The 21,825-nt window shown below is 48.3% G+C and overlaps 2 protein-coding genes across 2 annotated transcripts; both read left to right on the forward strand.

The window, feature by feature from the left end:
* Window positions 1-201: 201 nt before the first annotated feature.
* On the forward strand, window positions 202-19,897 carry LOC120847682 (the record flags this gene model as incomplete). The annotated part of the gene is made up of 3 exons (XM_040219540.3): window positions 202-846; window positions 19,585-19,823; window positions 19,894-19,897. Coding segments are annotated over 3 exons (888 nt in total), but the record flags the coding sequence as incomplete, so codon positions are not given.
* Window positions 19,898-20,079: 182 nt separating this feature from the next.
* LOC115318975 lies at window positions 20,080-20,861 on the forward strand. Its single transcript, XM_029978764.2, has one exon. The coding sequence runs from the start codon at window positions 20,080-20,082 to the stop codon at window positions 20,785-20,787; it is 708 nt and encodes a 235-aa protein (XP_029834624.2). The 3' UTR covers window positions 20,788-20,861.
* The last annotated feature ends 964 nt before the right edge of the window (window positions 20,862-21,825 follow it).

Consider the following 21,825-nt stretch of genomic DNA (forward strand, 5'->3'; position numbering starts at 1 on the left):
AGGCAGAGGCAACAAGCTTTGAATGATTGTAACCGTCATTTTGAGTCTTCACCTAATGTAAATAAATCATTGTATATATCTATCTTCGTCGTAACATTTTGGTGGAGGTGCGATCCGTCCATCTACCTCTCCGTCCCCATCAACCTGGAACTCCGGAGCCGACAGCTTCCCGTCTCATCTATGATAATGGCCTCCGGCAGCACGGCATCCGGCAGTACCCCACCGCAGGGCACACCGTCGCAACCCACGTCCCCTCTTATCATCGCCCACACTCGTGACCCTGGAAACTTCACCGGATCCGGGGATCAAGATGTAGAACAATGGATCCACCTATACGAAAGAATAAGCGTCCATAACAGGTGGGACCCAACTATCATGCTTGCAAACGTCATTTTCTATCTACAAGACACAGCCCGAACCTGGTTCCTCACCCACGAGGAAACTATTACGTCTTGGGACATGTGTAAGGAACAGCTGCAACATCTCTTTGGCGATCCTACTGCTCGAAGGCTCTCCGCGAAGCGCAAGCTTGCTTCACGTGTCCAAACGCCAACGGAATCCTATATTACGTACATTCAAGATATTCTTTCCCTTTGTCAGAAGGCTGATCCTGTCATGACTAACGCTGACAAAGTAACTCACATTCTTAAGGGTATTGCCGACAATGCATTCCAGTTGATTGTATTTAAAGATTGTGCCACAGTGGATGCTGTTATACAAGAGTGCAGGCGCTTCGAAGAGGCTAAAAAACGCCGGATCACAGCCAACTTCACACGCCTGCCCAACACGACACCAACATCCACCTGTGAGGATCCGCCTATATCCGAGAGCCAAATCATTCGGATAGTACGCCGTGAATTGGAAGCTATGCTGCCAACAGAGACCTCTGCTCTCCCTGCTGATTCAAGTAGTGCAGCAGTTCCAGTATCTGCCGTTCAAGCGCTGGTTCAACAAGAAATCCAGCGGCTCGTCCCTCCGGAACGACCAGACAGCCGACGTCTGCCTCCTCGTCCTCTCAACCACTTGCCATCCACCAATTCTATGAGTCCACAAAGGGATCCTAACGCATGGAGGACGTCAGATGACCGACCCGTCTGTTTTCACTGTCATGGAATCGGGCATATTGCTCGCTATTGTCGCCGCCGATTCAACGATGGACCGCGCATTTTCTCATCGACTGCCTACCGTCGTTCTTTTCAACGTCACTCCAGCCCATCAGCCAACCTCTACCCTCATCAAGATCACGAGCCCAGGTTGCCCACACGATACAGCCGTTCCCCCTCCCCCTATCTTCGCCGCTCACCCTCGCCCATGCCCCGTCGCTCAACATCCCCACCCACGACCACCGCATTTCGGGAAACTAAACCGTGCAGCCTCGCGAAGTGGGGCTGCATCAAAATTTGTGCCCATTAATCCTCTACAGGACGCTATAAGCAACACACAAAACGAACTTTTAGTTTCAGTCGACCACGTTCCTATATTGACGCTTGTAGATACCGGTGCCGCCATCTCCATTATGAGAGAAGATCTTAGACGCCAGCTTCACAAGGTTTTGACGCCCCCGGATCCTAAGCTCCTCCGGGGTGCAGACGGCCGCGCTATCTCACCTCTTGGAATGTGCAGCGCTCAAATTACCATAAACAGTGAAACCACTCGCGTTCTCTTCACCGTGATTTCCAATCGCCCCCATGCTATGATTCTAGGATGGGATTTTTTGTCGACGCACGCCGCCCTCATTGATTGCGCCACAGGAACCATTGCCCTCGACATTCCTACCTCAGCCCACACGTCTGAATCAATCGTTTCAAGATTATGCACCACTGGAAGTCATCGGATCCCGCCGCTTGCCGCCATTACCGTCGAACTTCACTCAAATCACTTTGTTGCCAATGGAGACTACGTTCTAACGCCTAACAAGGACATATTTCTCGCGAAACAGCTTGCCCTCCCGCACTGCATTGTTCCAATTGCCAATGGCCGCACCCGCGTATGGATAGCTAACTTTAGTTCCAGTACACAAGTATTGCCAAAAGGTGCTTCCTTAGCAACAAGCTCATCGCTAGACACGGCCGCAGTCTCCACTATTGCAGCAGACCTTTCACCCCCTTCTAATTCAACCCGCCCAGCTCCCCTAGACCCTTTCAACATACTCACCATGGTAGACTCCACGCTGGACCCTTCCGAACAACAGCGCCTTCAAGCTCTTCTATGGGAGTTCCATGACATCTTTGATTTTGACAACCGACCCCTTGGACAAACGACCCTTGCTACACACCGCATCAACACCGGCCACGCAACTCCCGTTCACCACAGACCTTACCGAATGTCAGCCAGCGAACGCCGAGTCATTCAACAAGAAGTTGTCACCATGCTTTCGAACGACATTGTTCGACCTTCCTCTAGCCCCGGGTCATCGCCCGTTGTATTGATTAAGAAAAAAGATGGATCATGGAGGTTCTGCGTCGACTACCGTCGCTTGAACAAAATCACAAAAAAGGACGCTTACCCACTCCCACGTATTGATGACACGCTGGATTGTTTGCACGGTGCCGAGTACTTTTCCACTATCGACCTACGCTCGGGGTATTGGCAAATTACAGTTGACGATTCAGATCGAGAAAAAACAGCATTTATTAAACCAGATGGCCTCTACGAATTTAAAGTTATGCCATTCGGCCTTTGCAATGCTCCCGCGACATTCGAGAGGATGATGGACCGCCTGCTTAAAGGTCTAAAATGGACGACCTGCCTATGTTACCTCGACGATGTAATTATTTTTTCAAGCACATTTTCCTCGCACCTGACGCGCCTGGCCCAAGCACTCCAACTTTTCCGTAACGCCGGCCTTCAATTAAACTCGTCCAAGTGCCACTTCGGCAGTCGTCAAATAAAAATTTTGGGTCATTTGGTGGATAAAACCGGCGTTCAACCAGACCCTGACAAAGTAGCAGCTGTACAGGACTTTCCAAGACCGAGGTGCACTAAGGATGTCCGTAGCTTTCTCGGATTGTCTTCATACTTCCGCCGTTTTATACACCATTTCGCACATACTGCTCGCCCACTTAACAACCTTCTGAAAAAAGGCACACCTTTTTTATGGCAATCGGACGAAGAACGAGCGTTTACATGCTTAAAGACCGCTCTAACAACCAGCCCCATTCTAGGTCATTTTGATGACTCCGCCCCGACTGAGCTACGCACAGATGCCAGTGGCCATGGGATTGGTGCTATTTTGGCTCAAATTCAATGTGGACACAACCGAGTAATTGCTTACGCTAGCCGCACGCTTTCTTCAGCCGAAAAAAATTACACGATCACCGAGCGGGAGTGTCTCGGTTGTGTGGGCAATAACAAAATTTCGGCCATACCTGTTTGGCCGCCAGTTTTCTGTAATCACTGACCATCACGCCCTGTGCTGGCTATCGTCTGTGAAAGATCCTGTCGGCCGCCTTGGACGATGGGCTCTTCGACTCCAAGAGTACGATTTCACCATAATCTATAAATCAGGGAAGCTCCATCAAGACGCCGACTGCCTATCCCGTTACCCCGTGGACTCTACTAGCCACATCAATGGAGACTCTGATATTCCCGTTCTTCCTATCTCGAACCTTCTGAACATTGCCCAGGAACAGAACCTTGATCCACTGCTGCACTCTATCATTTCAGATCTGAGAGATAACACCAATACGCCTTCTTCAAGTCTCTACTCTCTCCAAAATGGCGTTCTCTATCGACAAAATTTTCGACCCGACGGTTGTTCTTGGCTTCTGGTCATACCCAAGCACTTACAAACGTCTATTCTCGCCGAGCTGCATGACGCACCATCATCCGGTCACCTGGGTGTGGTCAGAACCTACGCCCGAGCGAAGCAACGATTTTACTGGACAAATATGTACAGAACAGTGAAGCGATACGTCACATCGTGTGACTCCTGCCAGCGCCGAAAAACACCCGCCTCCCGTCCTCCAGGATTTCTACAACCTCTGAATCCTCCTGAGCAGCCTTTTCACCGCATAGGAGTTGACCTTCTTGGTCCCTTCCCTACCTCCTCAATTGGTAATCGCTGGATAGCGGTCGCGATCGATCACACCACACGCTACGCAATCACAAGGCCCCTCCTGACCGGAACGGCAGTTGACGTCGCCCAATTCCTGCTCGAAGACATCATCCTCACGGAGCACCTCGTGAACTTTTGTCCGACCGTGGACGGCCCTTCATATCTCGCGTCGTAAGTGAAATCTTGAACCTCTGCTTCATTCTTCACAAAAAAACGACAGCCTACCATCCACAGACGAACGGCCTCGTAGAACGCCTTAATCGGACCCTTGCCGACATGCTCGCAATGTACGTTACCCACGAGCACAAAAATTGGGACGTTGCACTCCCTTACGTAACTTTCGCATATAGTTCCTCTCCTCATAACACAACCGGCTACTCTCCCTTCTATCTTCTTTTCGGTCATGAACCCCTCCTCATGTTGGACTCACTGCTTCCGCTACGCCCTGAAGCCTCACTTTCCGACTATGCATCGGACGCCATAGGCCGTGCTGAAGAGGCACGACCACTTGCACGCCTGCGAACTCTTGATTCTCAGGAACGGCAATGCGCCCGTTATGACAGCACTCACACTTTCGTCGCCTATTCACCAGGTGACCTGGTGAATAGGCGACGAACCTGGCTCTGGACCCCCCAGCGACAAGTCGGCCTTGCTCAGAAGCTACTACCTCGATATCGCGGTCCTTATAGGATCCTCAACCGAACAAGTGACGTCAATTATACAGTCGAACCCGTCGAACCTCCCCAAAATAACCGCCATCGTCATGTACAAACAGTTCACGTCCTCCGGCTCAAACCATACATCCCCCATTCAAACGGCGGGACGCCGTTTCCACCCGAGGGGAAGTGATGTTAAGAAGAAAAAGAAGGAACGTTTTCGTGGTGAGACAAGAGAAGAAGAAGAGGCAGAGGCAACGAGCTTTGAATGATTGTAACCGTCATTTTGAGTCTTCACCTAATGTAAATTAAATCATTGTATATATCTATATTCGTCGTAACAATATAATTAGGAGAAAAATATTTTGAGTTTGCGAACTTCGAGGTATGTTTCCAACATGTACCAAGCATTCAGGCTATCGTAAAAAAACAAATAAACCAGCACTCTTGTAAAGAAATGCCGTGCACCCGCAGATATACAGAGTTTTAAACATTTACTCGGTTTGGAAGCCTTTCATACTCAGTTTTGGTTTCCCTATCAAACGCATCTCCGCCCTATTGAAAATAAATCTAAAGAGCCCATCGGCATTGAAGGATTATGGGACCTCGCAGGCCTTTAAAACCCTTCAGAAACATCCTACAGAGAGTACCTTCAGGGATGCCCCACAGAAAAACCCTTCAGCCCATCAACCCGTCAGACCCTACAGCCCAAACCCCTTAGCCCATAAACCCTTTAGACGCACAAATGACTGTGAAATATAGATAAAAATGCAGTTCAAAACAGTATTGAAAATTAATTGCGGACATCTAGTTTTACCTGCATATTATAACTCAAATAGACGATGAAAACCAACGTTTGTTCAAACAAGGGTGCAAGCAGATGTAGACAAAAGAGACCATATTAAATAAGGACAATTGACTTCTTGATCACAAAGAAAAATATCGTTCAGAGTACTCACAATGCCGCTGAGTAAATTCCTGATGTGCGGTAATAAACCGATAATCTGCTCGGCTAATAAAACCGAGCAGGTGCACCTCACGGACACATACACAGTCTCAATAAGCACGTTTAGCGAAAACCACGAACTCGCAAGCAGCACCCGCCACCGTTGAGAAATCCTAAGCACAGTCGCAATTTCGTTCATGATGCCGTCGCGGCGGCGTCTTCGGCGCATTTTTCACTCGCTGGATGCTTCTGAAGCCGGACGGACGAAGAGGCACAAGGAACAACCCCGGACAGCGGCGGTCATCCACCATCTCAGGACCCACAGCGCCATGATCCCGGTGCGCAGGAACTACATGCGGTGGGACACTGACCCCGACAGCCGGGCTTGCGGCTAGGCTGACACCGGCCACCATCTCCTTGAATGCGCTGAACACGAAGGCGCTCGAGCGGTGCTGAAGGCGGCCAACGCCGAACTGGGGTTCACCTGCGGAACCAAGGAAGAAATTGCACGGATCAAAACAGACCAAAGGGGCGAGCCCTCAATGCCATGCTCACCTTCCTGAAGGAAACCGGTCCGCTCCAGACATCCGCGAAGGCGGCGGTGGTAACAAGCAAACGGCCCCCGAGTGGAGAAAAAATGGCTACGCCGGCCATTTTCTCTCCGCTGACAGGTTGATGGCAGGACTGGGCGGCGATTAATCATTTTAACCCGATTAATCGCCACCCTTTCTACGAATAATTAATCGATTAATCGGTTGTGTTGACTTCTATAATATATTGAGAAGAATGCAACCACTTGGCTTGCCTTTGAAGACTTATTTTACAGTCTGGTACACGCCGCAAAGGACGTTTACAATTGATGATACATATATTCCAACCTAGAGCCACTAAATGAGCTGAGCTTAGAGTATCGGCACTCCGTTCCCCGGCATTGTTGTGGGCGCCGCCATTTAGGCTCGTGCCGATCGTCATGATACAAAAGTGCGACATCCTCAGCATTAGATTCGGTGTTAGGAAGGTCACGCAATTTTGATTCGCTCTGTCACGAACTGTTTAAACATTTGTGGATGTCGGAAAAGGCGTTTCCTGTGATTTCAGATAAAGCTTCAGATAACTGGCAACCATGATATTAAGACACAATATGGCCAAGTGTCGTTACTTTTAGTTTGGGCAGGACGACCTGTCCAAACTTTCTGTCTGGGCAGGTCTTCCAAGATAGAGCCGTGAGTGCGTCTAATCGACCTCCTTTTGGGTACCGATTAGAAAACTGATTAACCGGCTAAAAAAATTGATCGCGATTAAAGCCTTAATCGATTAATCGGAAGGTTCATCGATCAATTGCCCAGCCTTAGCTGATAGGCTTCCACACACCACTCCCTCCCGCCGACCGCTGGAGAAGGGCCTGGCTGCCCTGCACCCTCTCCCCATCGCCGGGCGGAGAGACGCGCAGTGTGAGTTGCTGTTGCTGTTCGTGTTTTTGACGACGAAAAAGAGAGGACGTCTAACTCTGGTGAAAAGCAAAATGGTTCTGTTTATTTACTCCTTTTTGGCGGCCGTCTCCCGTGGAGAAACCAGTTCCCGGAACGGAAAAGCCCTCACCATCTCCCCCGCGTAACTGTTCCTGGGCAACGCGCTGCACTCGGCTTGCTCTTTTCTTTTTAATATTATCACGAATTACAAGTGATGAGGCGTCAAATAACTGAGTGAACTAAACATTTAATCGGGCGAACTTGCGCCCAAAATAAAGAAGGAAACAAAAGATAACAGTAGAGCGTCGCGGGCGTCGAAGTCGGCGAAAGAGCAGAGTCGAACGCTGGGGCGAAACTGCCTCGACAAGGTTGCGGGTGGCTTCTTATCTAGAGTGAGTCACTATCTCGAAGATTCGGCGGAAAAGGTTCGAGCGTAGCGCGCTCGGGGCGAGAATGAACACGCACTTTCTAGAACAACAAAATCAGGGATGAACGACAGAAGGTATGTCCGCAGCAAGAATAAACAAGAATCTTCTACAACTCCGTGACCCTGCGCGCGGCATCACCCCCCCCCCCCCCCCTTAAAAGCGCATCATCCGCAAAAAAGGACAGTAGAATCGCGAGCCACAGTTCACAGTTTTACGAGAGTCCGAAGTTCTATCGGTCATAATATGCTTGAGGCGCACGACGTGAGCTACTTTGGGTCGCGGTTGACGTCGTCTTGATGGTCGAGTTCCGTCGGGAAGCACCTCGTAGTTTAAGTCACCGAGACGGCGAAGAACCTTGTAGAGTCCAAAGTAGCGCTTGAGAAGCTTCTCGCTGAGACCGCGGCGCCGTATTGGTGTCCACACCCATACCCTGTCTCCGGGCTGGAAGTGGACGTCCCGACGGCGAAGGTTGTAGCGGCCAGTGTCGACACGTTGTTGGACTTGAATACGAAGTCTGGCGAGCTGACGGACTTCTGCCCGTTGAGAAATCACTTAGGCGTCGTCGCTTCCGTCGACAGCCAGTTCGTGGGGCAACATCGCGTCCAGTATCGTCAATACTTTGCGACCATGAACCAGTTGAAACGGTGTCACTCCGGTGGTCTCTTGCGCGGCCGTGCTGTAGGCAAATGTGACGTACGGCAATACCTCAACCCATGTCTTCTGCTCCACGTCGACGTACATGGAGATCATGTCGGCGATGGTCTTGTTGAGTCGCTCCGTCAGCCCGTTGGTCTGCGGGTGGTACGCCGTGGTGCGACGATGGCTGGTGCGGCTGAGACGAAGGACTTCTTGCGTCAGTTGGGCCATGAATGATGATCCACGGTCTGAGATCAGGACTTCGGGAGCGCCGTGCCGCAGGACGATGGACTCAATAAAAAACTTGGTGACTCCCACAGCAGTCCCTGAAGGAAGGGCTTTCGTTTCGGCGTACCGTGTGAGATAATCTGTAGCGACGATAATCCATTGGTTGCCTTGCGTCGATGGTGGGAAAGGACCAAGTAGATCCATTCCAATCTGCTGAAACGGTGCGGTCGGGAGAGCAATTGGCTGCAGGAGACCTGCCGGCTTCGTCGGCGGTTTCTTGCGTCGCTGGCACTCGTGACACGATCGTGTGTAGAGGTGAACGGTCTTCTGCAGCTTGGGCCAGTAATACCTTTCACGAATTCGGGCCAGCGTACGGCTGTAACCAAGGTGTCCGGACGTCGGGTCGCCGTGGCAGGCTTGGAACATCTCCGCTCTAAGGTCGGTAGGGATTACCAGCAGCCATGACGAGCTGTTGTCTCCGAAGTTCTCCTTGTAAAGCACACCTTCTCGGAGGACGAAGGTCGGCGGGGCTCTCGAGACGACACGGGGGACAGTCCCCCCTCGTCCTTCGAGGTGCTCGATTAGAGCGCGCAACTCAGGATTGTCTCTTTGACGTCGTGCCATGTCGGTATTGACTGCGCCTAGGAAGCACTCGTCGTCATCGTCGTCGCTGCTGCCGGAAGGCGTTTCGACGGGGGCTCTGGACAGGCAGTCGGCGTCGCTGTGCTTGCGGCCTGACTTGTAGACCACAGTCATGTCGAACTCCTGTAGTCGGAGACTCCATCGAGCGAGGCGTCCTGACGGGTCCTTGAGGTTCGCAAGCCAGCAGAGCGGGTGATGGTCGGTAGCAACACGGAACGGGCTCCCGTACAAGTACGGACGAAACTTCGTGATTGCGCAGACGACCGCAAGGCATTCTTTCTGAGTCGTGGAGTAATTTTTCTCCGCCTTGGACAGTGTCCGACTCGCGTAGGCGATAACTTGCTCGGTGCCTTCCTGTACATGATCCAGTACCGCGCCAAGCCCAGCGTTACTTGCGTCCGTGTGAATTTCGGTTTCCGCATCCTGATCGAAATGTCCAAGAACAGGAGGAGTCTGCAGTCGTCGCTTCAGCTCGTCGAATGCCTGCTGCTGCCCTTCGGCCCATTCGAACTTCTCGGCGTCCTTTGTGAGGTTTGTTAGCGGTGCGGAAATCCTTGCGAAATCTCGAACGAAGCGCCGATAGTAGGCACATAGTCCAAGGAACCTTCGGACGGCCTTCTTGTCTCTCGGCGCTGGAAATGCTGCGACGGCGCGAATCTTCTCTGGGTCGGGGCGAGCGCCTTCGTTACTAACCACGTGACCGAGGAACTTCAGTTTGTCATAGGCGAACCGACACTTTGACGGCTTCAGGGTGAGTCCGGCGGTCCGTATGGCTTGGAGAGCAACTCGAAGTCGTCGCAAGTGCTCGTCAAAGTCGCCGGAAAACACTACGAGGTCGTCGAGGTAGACGACACAGCTCTGCCACTTCAGTCCTGCCAGTACGGTGTCCATTACACGCTGGAAAGTTGCTGACGCCGTGCACAGTCCGAAGGGCATCACCTTGAACTCGTACAGTCAATCCGGCGTGACGAAGGCTGTCGTTTCTCGGTCCCTTTCGTCGACCTTGATCTGCCAGTAACCGCTCTTTAGGACCATCGATGAAAAGTATCGGGAGTGGCGCAGCCGGTCTAAAGTGTCGTCGATGCGGGGGAGTGGATAGACGTCTTTCTTCGTTACCGCGTTCAGCTGTCGGTAGTCCACGCAGAACCTAAGCGTTCCGTCCTTCTGCTTAACCAGTACGACTGGAGAGGCCCACGGACTGCTTGATGGATGGATTATGTCGTCGTTCAGCATCTCTTGAACTTGCTCCTGGATCACCTCCCTTTCTTTAACAGAGACTCTGTACGGTGATCGCTGCACAGGGCGCGCGTCGTCCTCGGTAAGGATGCGGTGCTTCGCAACGGCTGTTTGGCGCACCTTCGAGGACGTCGCAAAGCAGTCACGGTATTCGGTAAGGAGGTTAATCAGCTGCCGTCGTTTCGGGTCCGAAGCTGAGGGTCGACGTCGAGCGGCGCTGGCGACGTACCGTCTTGCTGAGGTGGCGAGGATTCGTCAGTAATGGCGGCGATTTCGGCGGAGTTTCGGAGTTCCTCGACGTGGCCAACGGCTGCACCTTTTTGAGGTGTTGCGATTCATTCCGGAAGTTCGTCACAAGGACCACAGTGCGGCCATCCTGAAGTTCAGCTGCTCCTCGTGCGACGCCTATTCCTCTTCCTAGAAGCAACTGGAGGTTGCCTTCCTGAACAACTTCGCCGCGGGTAGCTGCATCTGTCACGACGGGTACGACAACACTTGATCGCGGCGGCAAGTTCACGTGGTCGGCAGCGACCACGTGAACGCTGTATGGGGTTTCTCTGAAGGCAGAACAGGCTTCCGCAGCGTTAATCTGTTCTCACCAAGGTCGATGACGGCGCCGTATGCACACAGGAAGTCCATGCCGAGAATGACGTCTCTGAAACAGTCTTGTAGAACGACGAACTTCACAGGGCACGTCTCACCGTGGATCTCGACGCGAACAGTGCATCTCCCGACTGGTGTAATGAGATGTCCTTCGGCGGTTCGTATTGGAGGTCCATCCCACGGCGTCATAACTTTTCGAAGGCGGCGGGAGAGCCTCCCACTTAAAACGGAATAGTCTGCTCCGGTGTCGACGAGTGCCTTCGCGTCGTGGCCGTCGATGGTAACGTCGAGGTTATTCGACACCGTCACAGAAGCGTCGTTTCGGGGCGTTGCGGCGTTTGAGTGGGAAAGCTCCGACGATCTTGGAGGATCTTGGCATCGCTCGTCATCGGCAACGCCACCTCCCGGCATTGCCGCGCCTAGTTTTCCCGACGGAAAGCGATGGGTGACAGGCTGTCACCCATCGCTTCGCTAATAGGGCGTGCCGGCGGTCAATGCTACCCCGTGGCCAAAGCGCGCAAGTAATGCACGCTTCCGGGCATTTTCGCTTGACGTAGGTGAATCCAATTTTCAAATCTTATCCTTGCAGAGTCCTTGGAACAGCGCAGAACACCATTTCTACGCCTCGCGCCGCACTTCCTTCGCTCACTCTTTCGAGGGAATCGAAGGGTGACTTGCGCCCTTGGCCACTTAAAGCAGGACCGTTGGAGCAAATATGCGCTTTTGGAGGGTAGACGGCCGGTCTAGCCATGGACGACCGTCTGCTTGGCAGGCGGAGCGAAAGCTCTTAGCGGGCCCGGGGAAAGTCGAGGCTTCCAGAACGACAGAGACAGCTGACCCTTTCGCCCCACACTCCGAAGACCCTGTCGAAAAGCCAAACAACTTCTTTTCATCAAAGCACATCTTTCGCACCAAATATACGAACGAGCCGACCCCTCATTCCTGCTCCAAGTGCGCTATATACCCCTCAATTTCTCACATTTGCTGGTCTTGCAATCAGACATGTAAAAAAAAATCACTAAAACAAGTAACTACGTCCTCTTACTCGTTAGTCGTTTAAAAAGTAGTAACTAGGTAGACTACTCGTTACTCGCATTAAAAACGAATGCGTTCCATCTTAATATGAAACGACACTAAATGTGTCGTTTCACTGTAGGAGTAGCCGCTTTCCGATGTTTACATACTGAATCGCCACATTGCGCAATCTGTTGGTTGGAAGAATCAACTGGGAATTAGCGTTGCCGTGGTTGTAAGCGCTTGTTATGCATGTGCGTAAAACACAGACATTAAGAAAAAAACATTATCTACTCACTTTGATGTGCTAGCTGGTTGCTGAAATTATCCTTTTTTTAATGTTTTAGCCCAGAAAGACCCGTAGTTGAAACGTTCATGCTTAGGTACTAACCAAATTCGGTAATTTGTGTCGTACGCGTTCCCCTCCAAAAGTAACTGAATACCGTTAATCGTTACTCTCTCAAAAAGTGACTAAACAACGGAATACTGGTACTTTCGCTCAAAAAGTAACTAAGTGGTTACTTAGTTATCTATAAAAGTAATAGCATACAAGTAAGACGTAAGCTTGCAAACGCTTTATGTACACGTTTGCCTGTAAAGCACCCACCCTTCCTCCCATTTCCCCCACACCCTTTCGTTTGAGGAATGGCTGGCTCACCCTCAGGCAACGACGCACCCACCGCGCTTCAAGCCCTCGCTGAATCCACCCGCGAGACTTGAGCGGGACGGGCCGTCCGAACCGGGACGTAGTTCTTAAGCACAATGAACATTTGCTCTTAGAGTCACGCGGTAGTGTTAAAGAGCTCGTGTCTCAGAAAAGCCGGTATCGGTGGCGTTTTGACGGGAAAATCCTGATTGGTCAATAGGGTCATGACGTCATAGGTACATGACCTCGCCTGGCAACTTCAGACAACCCACAACGCTTATGCGAAACTAGACGTCACGCGTTGAATGAAAGAAATTAAAACGGTATGTAAGGCGAATTAAAGGTTGTTACTTGTTTCGAATGATTTTACTTTTTAAATTTATTAATTTGCATTGAAGAAAACAAATTGAAAAATTTTTGGCGGGATTCGAACCCACGACCCTTCGGTTGCAAGCCAATTATGCAACTGACTATGCCACACAAAGACGCTCTTTTTTTTTTTTTTTTTGATTGCAGATTAGTTACGGGCAGAGACACTTGTACGGCTTGGGACGAGCGGAATTTTATATGTTTAGCTATCGAGTTCCACTTTTAAAGGCGAAGGTTAAGCGTTCTCTAAGCTTGGATACTCTTGATTATTTCAGTAAGGCTTTTAAGTTAAAGGAGATGTTCTTCCACGTAGGTCGTCCGGAGGAAAAGGTTTACGTTGGATTTTGGAAAAAAGTGAACAGATGAGACAGGAACCTTATAATTTTCAAAATGCATAAATTCAATAGTAGAAGCGTACGAATAAAGAACGGATGATCGGGAGAATACACGAACACTTCGGCAGCTCGATTCGGGGCCTTAGCTGCCGTCAGAGGGCGGCTGGTATCTATCTGGCGGTAACGAATCAAATACCCCTTTCTCTGTCTCGTTGGCCCTCTTATGAGCTTCCGTCTGTGCCTCTGTCACGCTTCCCCGTGAGGGTGGACGTTCTCATACGGCACTGGAGCCCTGGCACACAACTGTGCCGGGCGTAGGAGACACAGACGGCTCTGACCTTCGGACACTACAAATCACCCCTGGGGTACGACGTTGGTGACCGCGAAAGCGAGAGCGCGAGATCTAATTGGCCTCTCGCGAAGCGAGCTAAGACAGCGTTCGATTAGAGATGTACACGTTACTGGATTGAAGTAACTAAATACCGTTACTCGTTACTCACTCGAAAAAATAACTAAGTACGTTGCTCGTTGGTGGGATTCAAGAGGAATGCGTGACGTGAGTTTGAAGGTAACCCGTAATTCTCTCGTTACTTTGAACGCGTTAGTTTTATGACGCAATAGTGGGAGTGACATAAACGACTAATTCGAGAAATTGCACGCTCAGGCAACAACAACAAAAAAGACGTGATCGAGAGGATGGACAGACGCCACAGTAGATGTATTGAAGCCCACCTAGGCTGTTAAACAAAGCGTAGAATATGCTATGCTGTCGAGAAATATGGCTTCCATCAATCTACAAACTTATTTCCAAGCTTGAAGTCAGAAATGCTTGCCAAATAAACCTTTTTTTTTTTTTGTAATGCTAAGGTGAAGTATGGTCGCTTTACAGAAACTGAGAGTTTACCATATGGATCGTTTTTGTCTCATTCTTCTACAACAAGACATCATAGCGTTCGTTTACACGGATGACATATACTTCTTACCGGCCGATGTCGATAATAAGACACTTCATTAAAAATGACAGAAGTACATCAACAACGCTCGTCTGTACAAGGCTCAAAAGCAGGTTTCCTTTATACTAAAGTTGAGGCTTGGGCGAGTTAGTACATACTTCGGAAATTAAAAACAGCGCGGAAAGACGAGGACCAGACAAAGAAGTGACACGGACGTAGCGCTACGTCCGTGTCACTTCTTTGTCTGGTCCTCGTCTTTCCGCGCTGTTTTTAATTTCCTTTATAGTCATCATTTCATGTCATTGTGCAAACAAGTTAGATCTTATTAACGACCTTCTAGTTCGGCCTGAAGGCTGTCTTTTTGGTAAATATTGGCGCACACTAAAAACTGACGAATACGAAACTGCGACCACATAAATCACTCAAAACATTATCGGATAACTATCAGAATGTAAGAGCTAGGTCTCCGTACAAAAGCCGAAAAGTGTGTCGAACGTGCTGTGCTTTCAGAGGCTGGGGTGTCTGGGAAACCTGGCTCACGTGCGATACCTCATCATGCGAATACTTTTCTGACAACTACTGCTCGTAGAGACCGCAGAAATACCGTGGGGGTGTACTGATTGCCATACCCAAAAATATTACGGCACTTCGACATTTGGATCTTGAAAGTTACGAAGAATGCGTATGGCTTGAGGTAAAAACGGGAGGGCCAAACAATCTTCTAACTGGAAATTAATATTTACCACCGTCTCTCCCTTTTTCAAGCATTTGGACAAGTTTTGGATGCCTTATCGGAAAAACTTGACCCTACTAACTTTAATATCGTTCTTCTCGGCGATTTCAGCGTGCCTGAAAACTGGCGTAGCAGCGATTCCTTAGCCGTCAGCTCTCAAAAGGCAATCAGCTTTAATTTTTTCTTAATTACGATGATCTATATCACGTCTAAATGTCTGCATTCATGTCTAAATAAATGCGGTAATGCTTTAAACGTTTTTTTTTTTTTTTTTTTTTGAAATCTCGAAACTTATAATGTCGCTGGTGTCAGCAGTCCATTCGTTCCAGTTGATGTGTGGCATGTCCCATTTTCTATTAACCTTAAAGTGCAAGTTGTACCTGTCAACAGCATAAGCATATGTAGGCTCGATTATGCCAATGTGTCTTATCTCGACCTGTACCGTTTTTATGCAATGCACGCTTGGGATGACGTGCTTCGCTTAGGTTCCTTCGACGAAGCCGTCGCTGCTTTAACTCAGGTAGTAACTCAGATAAAACATTTATCAAAACCACGTTGAAGGCAACGTTTCTAAGCGTCCCCGGGGTTTTTGGCGTCTAGTTAAAACGCGCACGTCCAATAGGCATGTACTCACGTCACTAAAGATAGATGGAAAATATTCTACCGACCCTAAAACTGTGTGCAATCTCTTCGCAGATCCTTTTTTTTTGTTTTTTTTTTTTTTGCACCTACTTATTGTTTACTGTTGGTAGCTCAGACGTCTTACATGCTGTTCAAGACCACGTTCCACCTCGTCTTCTGAGTCTTGACGACTTTATAGGGTCGATTCGTCAGCTACCATCTAAAAAGTCATACGGCCTTGATGGCATACTACACTTTATTGTTAAAGAGTGCGTCGACATTCTAGCTCCGGTACTTCAACACATATTTAATTTGTCACTGAAGCAATCAGTTTCCCGCTTTTTTAAACCTAGTAACAGAACAAATGTTCCGAACTATAGACCCATATCTTTGATTACTGTTTTTTTTTTTTTTTTTTTTTTCGAAGGTGCTCGAAAATATTATCCAAAAAGATTTGGCACATTATTTCAAGCGCGTAATACCTGATACGCAACACGGTTTCATGAGTGGTCGTTCTGTTGAGACGAATATTGTGTTTCCTAATTGAAGTTGCCCCCACTGTTTTTTCGCGAGAAAAACCGGATGCTGTGTATTTCGACTGTAGTAAGGCATTCGATCATGTAAATCATAAGCTATTGTTACATAAACGGTCTGTGTGCGGGCTAAGTGATGATTACTGTTTTTGGTTCAGCAGTTATCTTTCTGGAAGAGCGAATAGGGTCAGGTATGCTCACGCAAAATCACGCTTCTTTTCTGTACCATCTGGAGTACCCCAGGGGTCCAACCTTAGACCTCTTCGTTTTCATGTTATTGTTAAGGACATCCAAGACGTCGTTCATCATTCACGTCTCTTGCCGTTTGCAGACGATCTCGAAATCTACAAAAACATATTGACATTAAGTGAACAACTTCAAGAAGATGTTAACGCCATGTGTCAGTAGTGTCTAGACAATGGTCTTACACTCAACTTTGATAAAATCAATGTTATATCCTTTACGCCTACCACTGATCCTACTTAATTTGTGTACCACTCAGAAATAGCGGCCATTAACCATGTAGTGTGTGTAAAAGACCTTGGAGTTTTTCTTGACTCCGAACTTACTTTCATCAACCCGCATGTTTCGCATGTTGTGAGCTCTTGTTTTAGACTTTTCAGTGTAAACTCAGTATTTATCAAAAGTTGTCCGAGTGTATATCTTTCATTTATGCTTTACCAGAGCATATATCTCCCAAAACATGATTTTGTCCAAGGATCTGGAACAGTCTTAGTATGACTGCTTTAAGAAATCTGGAACCTATACATAAAAGGATTGCTGGATTTTGTCATTGTAGTTGTTCATACGACTCATAAGTAAACCTTGAAGTACTAAAATCATTGCAGACATCTGAACTTGCAACAAGACGGTGTTCGCGAGACCTTATGTTTTTGTTTAAATGTATATACTGTTACTTCGATATTAGCTTATTAGTCTCATCTGTGCATTAGCATATACCTGGAAGAAATGTTCGAAATCACCGCACGGTCCACGCTGACCCCACAAAATTTATGTCACGATCGGGTCACATTCAAAGCTATTTAAACCATCTAGACTCATCTAATAAAGGCACTTTCAATACAGATTTGTGCCGATTTAAAAAGTGCTTGCGCCATGTATGTGGTTGATGTATATACATTGTCACTGCTGAGTATTTTGTTTTATTTTGTTGGAATTTATTACCTTTCTTATGTTTTTATTATATTTATTCTTGTTTACTAGTAACGAGTGCATCAGTGCTTAGGCTTCGGCTGTTACTGGTCACAATAAATAAAAATATTATTACTAATATAAATATATATATTGTTGTTATTTGAAGCTGCAAAGGTCAGAAGGTGTCACTGTAGGAAAGCGGTAAAGGTTCAGATTCGAAAGCGATTGCGTTTTTCGCTGGGGTGTTTGTTGAACGTTGTGTTTGCTCGTCTTTGTGCATTCATTTTGCGCTCTATATGTTTTAAGTTGGCACGAACCAACTAGCTCAAACCAAAATTAATAACAGTGTCACTGTGAGTAGCAGCTATCGCCATAACGCACGACAAAGCTGCGATTTGGTGAGACTAATGCACAACCGGTCATGACCTGATATACTACGGGGGTCTGAGGGTCGCCTATTTTAGTCCTGTCGCGTGCTCCTTAACCTTGAGCTGTGTCAGGCTCTGCGGCTTTATCTATGTGCATGCAGCTTCTTCTTCGTTCCGCACGGGCCATCAGAAAGTAAATGTGTATTGAGCCAATATTTTCGGTGAGAATTGTTGGTCATATAGGGCATTTATGGCACATCAATTAGTTATAAGTTACGTAACCTTGTGCGAGGTCGTTTCTAAAATGTATTAAATCGAAATTTAAGTGTTGTACGCAACCCCTGGTGCGTATTTTTGGTAGCTTGCTTTTTGATGTTAGGTCAGTTGCACGGCCAGGCAGGCAGTTTCGCAGGCGCAAACTGCCGCCGGTTGCAAAGGGCATAGGAGCTAGCAAATCATTCATCCGGTATCTGGCAACCTCGACCCGTTCCATGCTCGTCAAGCGTGCTCGTACCGGCTCGTACCTCGAGCTCGGACCTCGGTTGTGCTTGGCGACGTGAGACAACAGCAGAGCCGTTTATACCGAGAGAGCTTGGGCAATGGGCGGAGCTTGTTTCCCGCTAAAACCATCGAATTTCGCGGAGCACAAAAATGTCATTACTTTTTTGTATTGTTTATTCCTGAGGAATCGCAGAGAGTTCCTATGAATCATAGCCACAAAATAGCGGATGGAAGTAGTCATCCCCTGCTGTCAGACTACGCTGCTGTGGTTTCCAGGTTTTCAGAACCTCCTTGAAAGGGGCACTGACACGTCAAAAACATGCACATTTTTTTATTATACGAAACGATTGAAAACGATGCCTGGACATTATCCTCGCAATTCGGAACTTGGGAATTCAGTATTTGTGATGTAAAAAAAAAAAAAAAACAATTTCCAAATACCGAATTTAAAGTTCCCGCGCGATCCGCGCCCGTGCAGTGATGTCAAATATTGAGCGGCCCTGCGAGTCGACGTTAGGGAGATTTTGTAGATCGTTTTCGCTGTCCCCCAACACCCTCCGCAACCCGCTACGAGACCCCAAACCCTGCAGTCAAGGCCATCGGCGCACAGGCGCAGCAGAGGCTTCTTCGTTGTGGAGGGCTTAGCGGAGGGGAAAACGCGGTCTAAAGGGGTGTCCAAACAGGACACTACAAAACACGCGACTCGGACAAATCGTGAAAATTGAAGCGGACGCTTCTATTTTTACGGTCTGTCGGAGTCGTGAAAATGTTTGCAGGAGTCGAGAAATTTTTTACGATCACGACTGCTCTCCTCTTCAGATTGACGTCACACGCCACCTGCGTCTGTCTCACCTCGCCAACGCCCTCGCGTACCGCCGTCGCCTCGGCTCGAAGGCCAAGGAGATCCGGCTTTGGGTGGATTTGGGACATTCCTGCGTCGAAGGGTGCGTTTCGCCCGCCTCGGATCTGCTTTCTTTGTCGAGATTCACTTTCGTCGTGATGGCGTCCGATGCGGTTCCGTATTGTGAGCGGAGGCCTTGACCGACAGCCAACAGAGCGTGTGAGTGGCTCTCCGGACCCACGTGATAAGCAGAGCAAGGCCGCCGTGGAGGAAGCGAGGGGGAGATTTGACGGAGGGAAGTTTCCCCCCGGGAAGAATTGACTGAGGGAAATATCCCTCCGACGGCCGGAAGCGGATCGCGGCAGAGCGCGGCACGATTTGCCGGAGTCGCGGGTTTCGTAGTGTCCTGTTTGGACACCCCTTAAGAAAACTCCCGTTTTTTACACCTCCGCTCCAAACCGCCGTTGCCACCACGACCCGAAGCGAGGAGGTGAAGAGCGGGAGAGAAGGGCGCCGACGCACCGGGAAAAGGGCTGTCTCAACGGTTCGCCATCAGAGGGCAAGGCAGCACTCATGTGTGCACTATGTCTAATCCTCTGATCTTCTTCACGCAGCTCCTAATCGCTCAGGCTGCTTTGGCCTGTCCGTTGTCGCGCCAGCATGACCCAGCGGACCGCTCCGTCACTGTGCCACTATCAAGTTTGAAGACTACTCAAGGACACGTAGGCGGCATCACCTTCCTCGCCGACAACGAGGACGACGGCAGAAACAAGCGCCTCGTCTTTGACGAAAGCACAAGATCGGCATCGACATCAACCGTGGCCTACGAAGCTACAAAAGGGCTGTCTGAACGGTTCGCCATCAGAGGGCAAGGCAGCACTCATGTGTGCACTATGTCTAATCCTCTGATCTTCTTCACGCAGGTGAGTAATTGTCACTCATTGCATTGTAAACGATCAAGCAATACTTTCCTTTTCCTGCTGCCTTGCCCCCGGATGTGCTTAACCTTATTTATTGAGTACATTTGTGTCACTCGTGATTTATTGTTAAGCGGTGACATTGAATCGAATCCGGGACCTGATGACTGCCAAGGGGGTGGTAACCCTACAATGGAAGAGATGGTGAAGGCGATTCTGGACACACAAAACGCGATTATGAGAGATCTAAGTCAAATAAAAAATAGCCAAAAGCAATTTGAACACAAATTTGAAGGTCTAACAAAAAAAGTAAATCAAATTGAAGCAACAGTTCAAGAAATGAAAGAACAAAAAGTTCAAATCATAAGCATTGAAAAACATGTTAAGGCAATCGATGATGACTTAAAGGAATGCCAAAAAAAAATCGTCGACTTAGAAGATCGGAACCGCCGTAACAACCTCATAGTTTTCGGTCTTCCAGAGGCTCAAGGGGAAACAAATGACTCATTGCGGTCGAAAGTACTTGGTGATGTGTTTGAAGAAAAACTTGGAATTCATGTTAATACAGTCGAGCGTGTACATCGCGTGGGGCGAAAAACAAACAAAAACCGCCCAGTTGTAGTTAAATTTCTTGACTACGCAGAAAAGGAAAACGTGCTAAAAAAGCGAAGGTGTTTGAAAGGGACTAAAATAACGTTAGAACACGATTATTCTTGGCAGACTATTCAAAAGCGCAAACAGTTGTGGGAAACCAGTAAACCCAATCGCGATAACGGGGAAACTGTCTTCTTGATTCACGATAAAATTAAGATAGGAGGCCAAGTTTTCGAATGGGATGATAATGTGGGGCAAATATGCAAAGAAAGAAATCGACCAACTCGACAAAAAAGTGTAAAATGACGTCAAGCACACTCCGGGAAACCCCATCGAAAGACATTTCGACTTCTTTCCTTCAATGCGCAAAGTATTGTGAATAAAGTGGATGATTTGGAAACAATCTTGCTAACTCATGACCCCCACGTGATCGTCATCACGGAAACATGGCTTCACAGTGGTATTGGTGATAATGAAGTTATTCCGCCTTGTTACAGAATGATTAGGAAAGACAGAGGGTTAAGGGGCGGCGGCGTGGCTATTATCGCAAAAAGTTCGGTGGGCCTGGTACCTTTAGATTGCGTTGTCAACGGGGAGGTGTTATGGTGTAAGGTTAAAGTTCACGGCAACGTGTTTGCTGTTGGTGCTGTATATAGGCCACCAAACACCGCCCCGAGGTTTTTAGAAGAATTGTATGATTAAATGGCGTTGCACTTCAATGGCAAAACTAAAATTATTTTGACTGGAGACTTCAATCTTGCTGATATTGATTGGGCAAAGCAAAAACCAGGTAAAAATGAAATCGCGTCCTCCGAGCTTTTGTTAGATATGGCACTCAGTTTTAATCTTCAACAGTTAGTGGACAGCCCGACAAGAGTAACAGATACGAGCCAATCGATTCTGGACTTACTTTTTGTTAGCAACGTAGTGGAAGCGGATAAAGCACATGTGCTCGACGGAGTGTCAGATCATAAAATGGTGTTTCTTGACTTAGAGCTACATAAAACAGCTGCCGATAATGCTCGTCACGAACGTACTGTCAGAGATTTTCAAAATGCTGATGATGTGTCCATCCTCGATTATTTAGATGAACATTTTGACCATTTTAGTCAGTTAAGTGATGTTACCGAATTATGGAAAACATTTAAGAGTATTGTTTCCTACTGTACATATCACTTTGTTCCGACAAGGGGCGTGAGAGCACAACGACATCACCCATGGGTAACAAGAGAAATTTTGCAAATAAAGCGAAAGATCAAGCGCAAAAGGAAAGCAAAACAAAATTCCTCAGACATTGCAAATTTGGGGCGACAATTGAAGAATCTTATTTCCCAAGCTAGGGAA

This window comes from Ixodes scapularis, unplaced genomic scaffold, assembly GCF_016920785.2.
Source record: "Ixodes scapularis isolate PalLabHiFi unplaced genomic scaffold, ASM1692078v2 ptg001421l_1__unscaffolded, whole genome shotgun sequence".
Lineage (NCBI taxonomy): Eukaryota > Metazoa > Arthropoda > Arachnida > Ixodida > Ixodidae > Ixodes > Ixodes scapularis.

Coding starts and splice junctions, on each gene's coding strand:
- LOC115318975 (XM_029978764.2), top strand. CDS start 20,080: ATGGAAGAGATGGTGAAGGCGATTCTGGACACACAAAACGCGATTATG.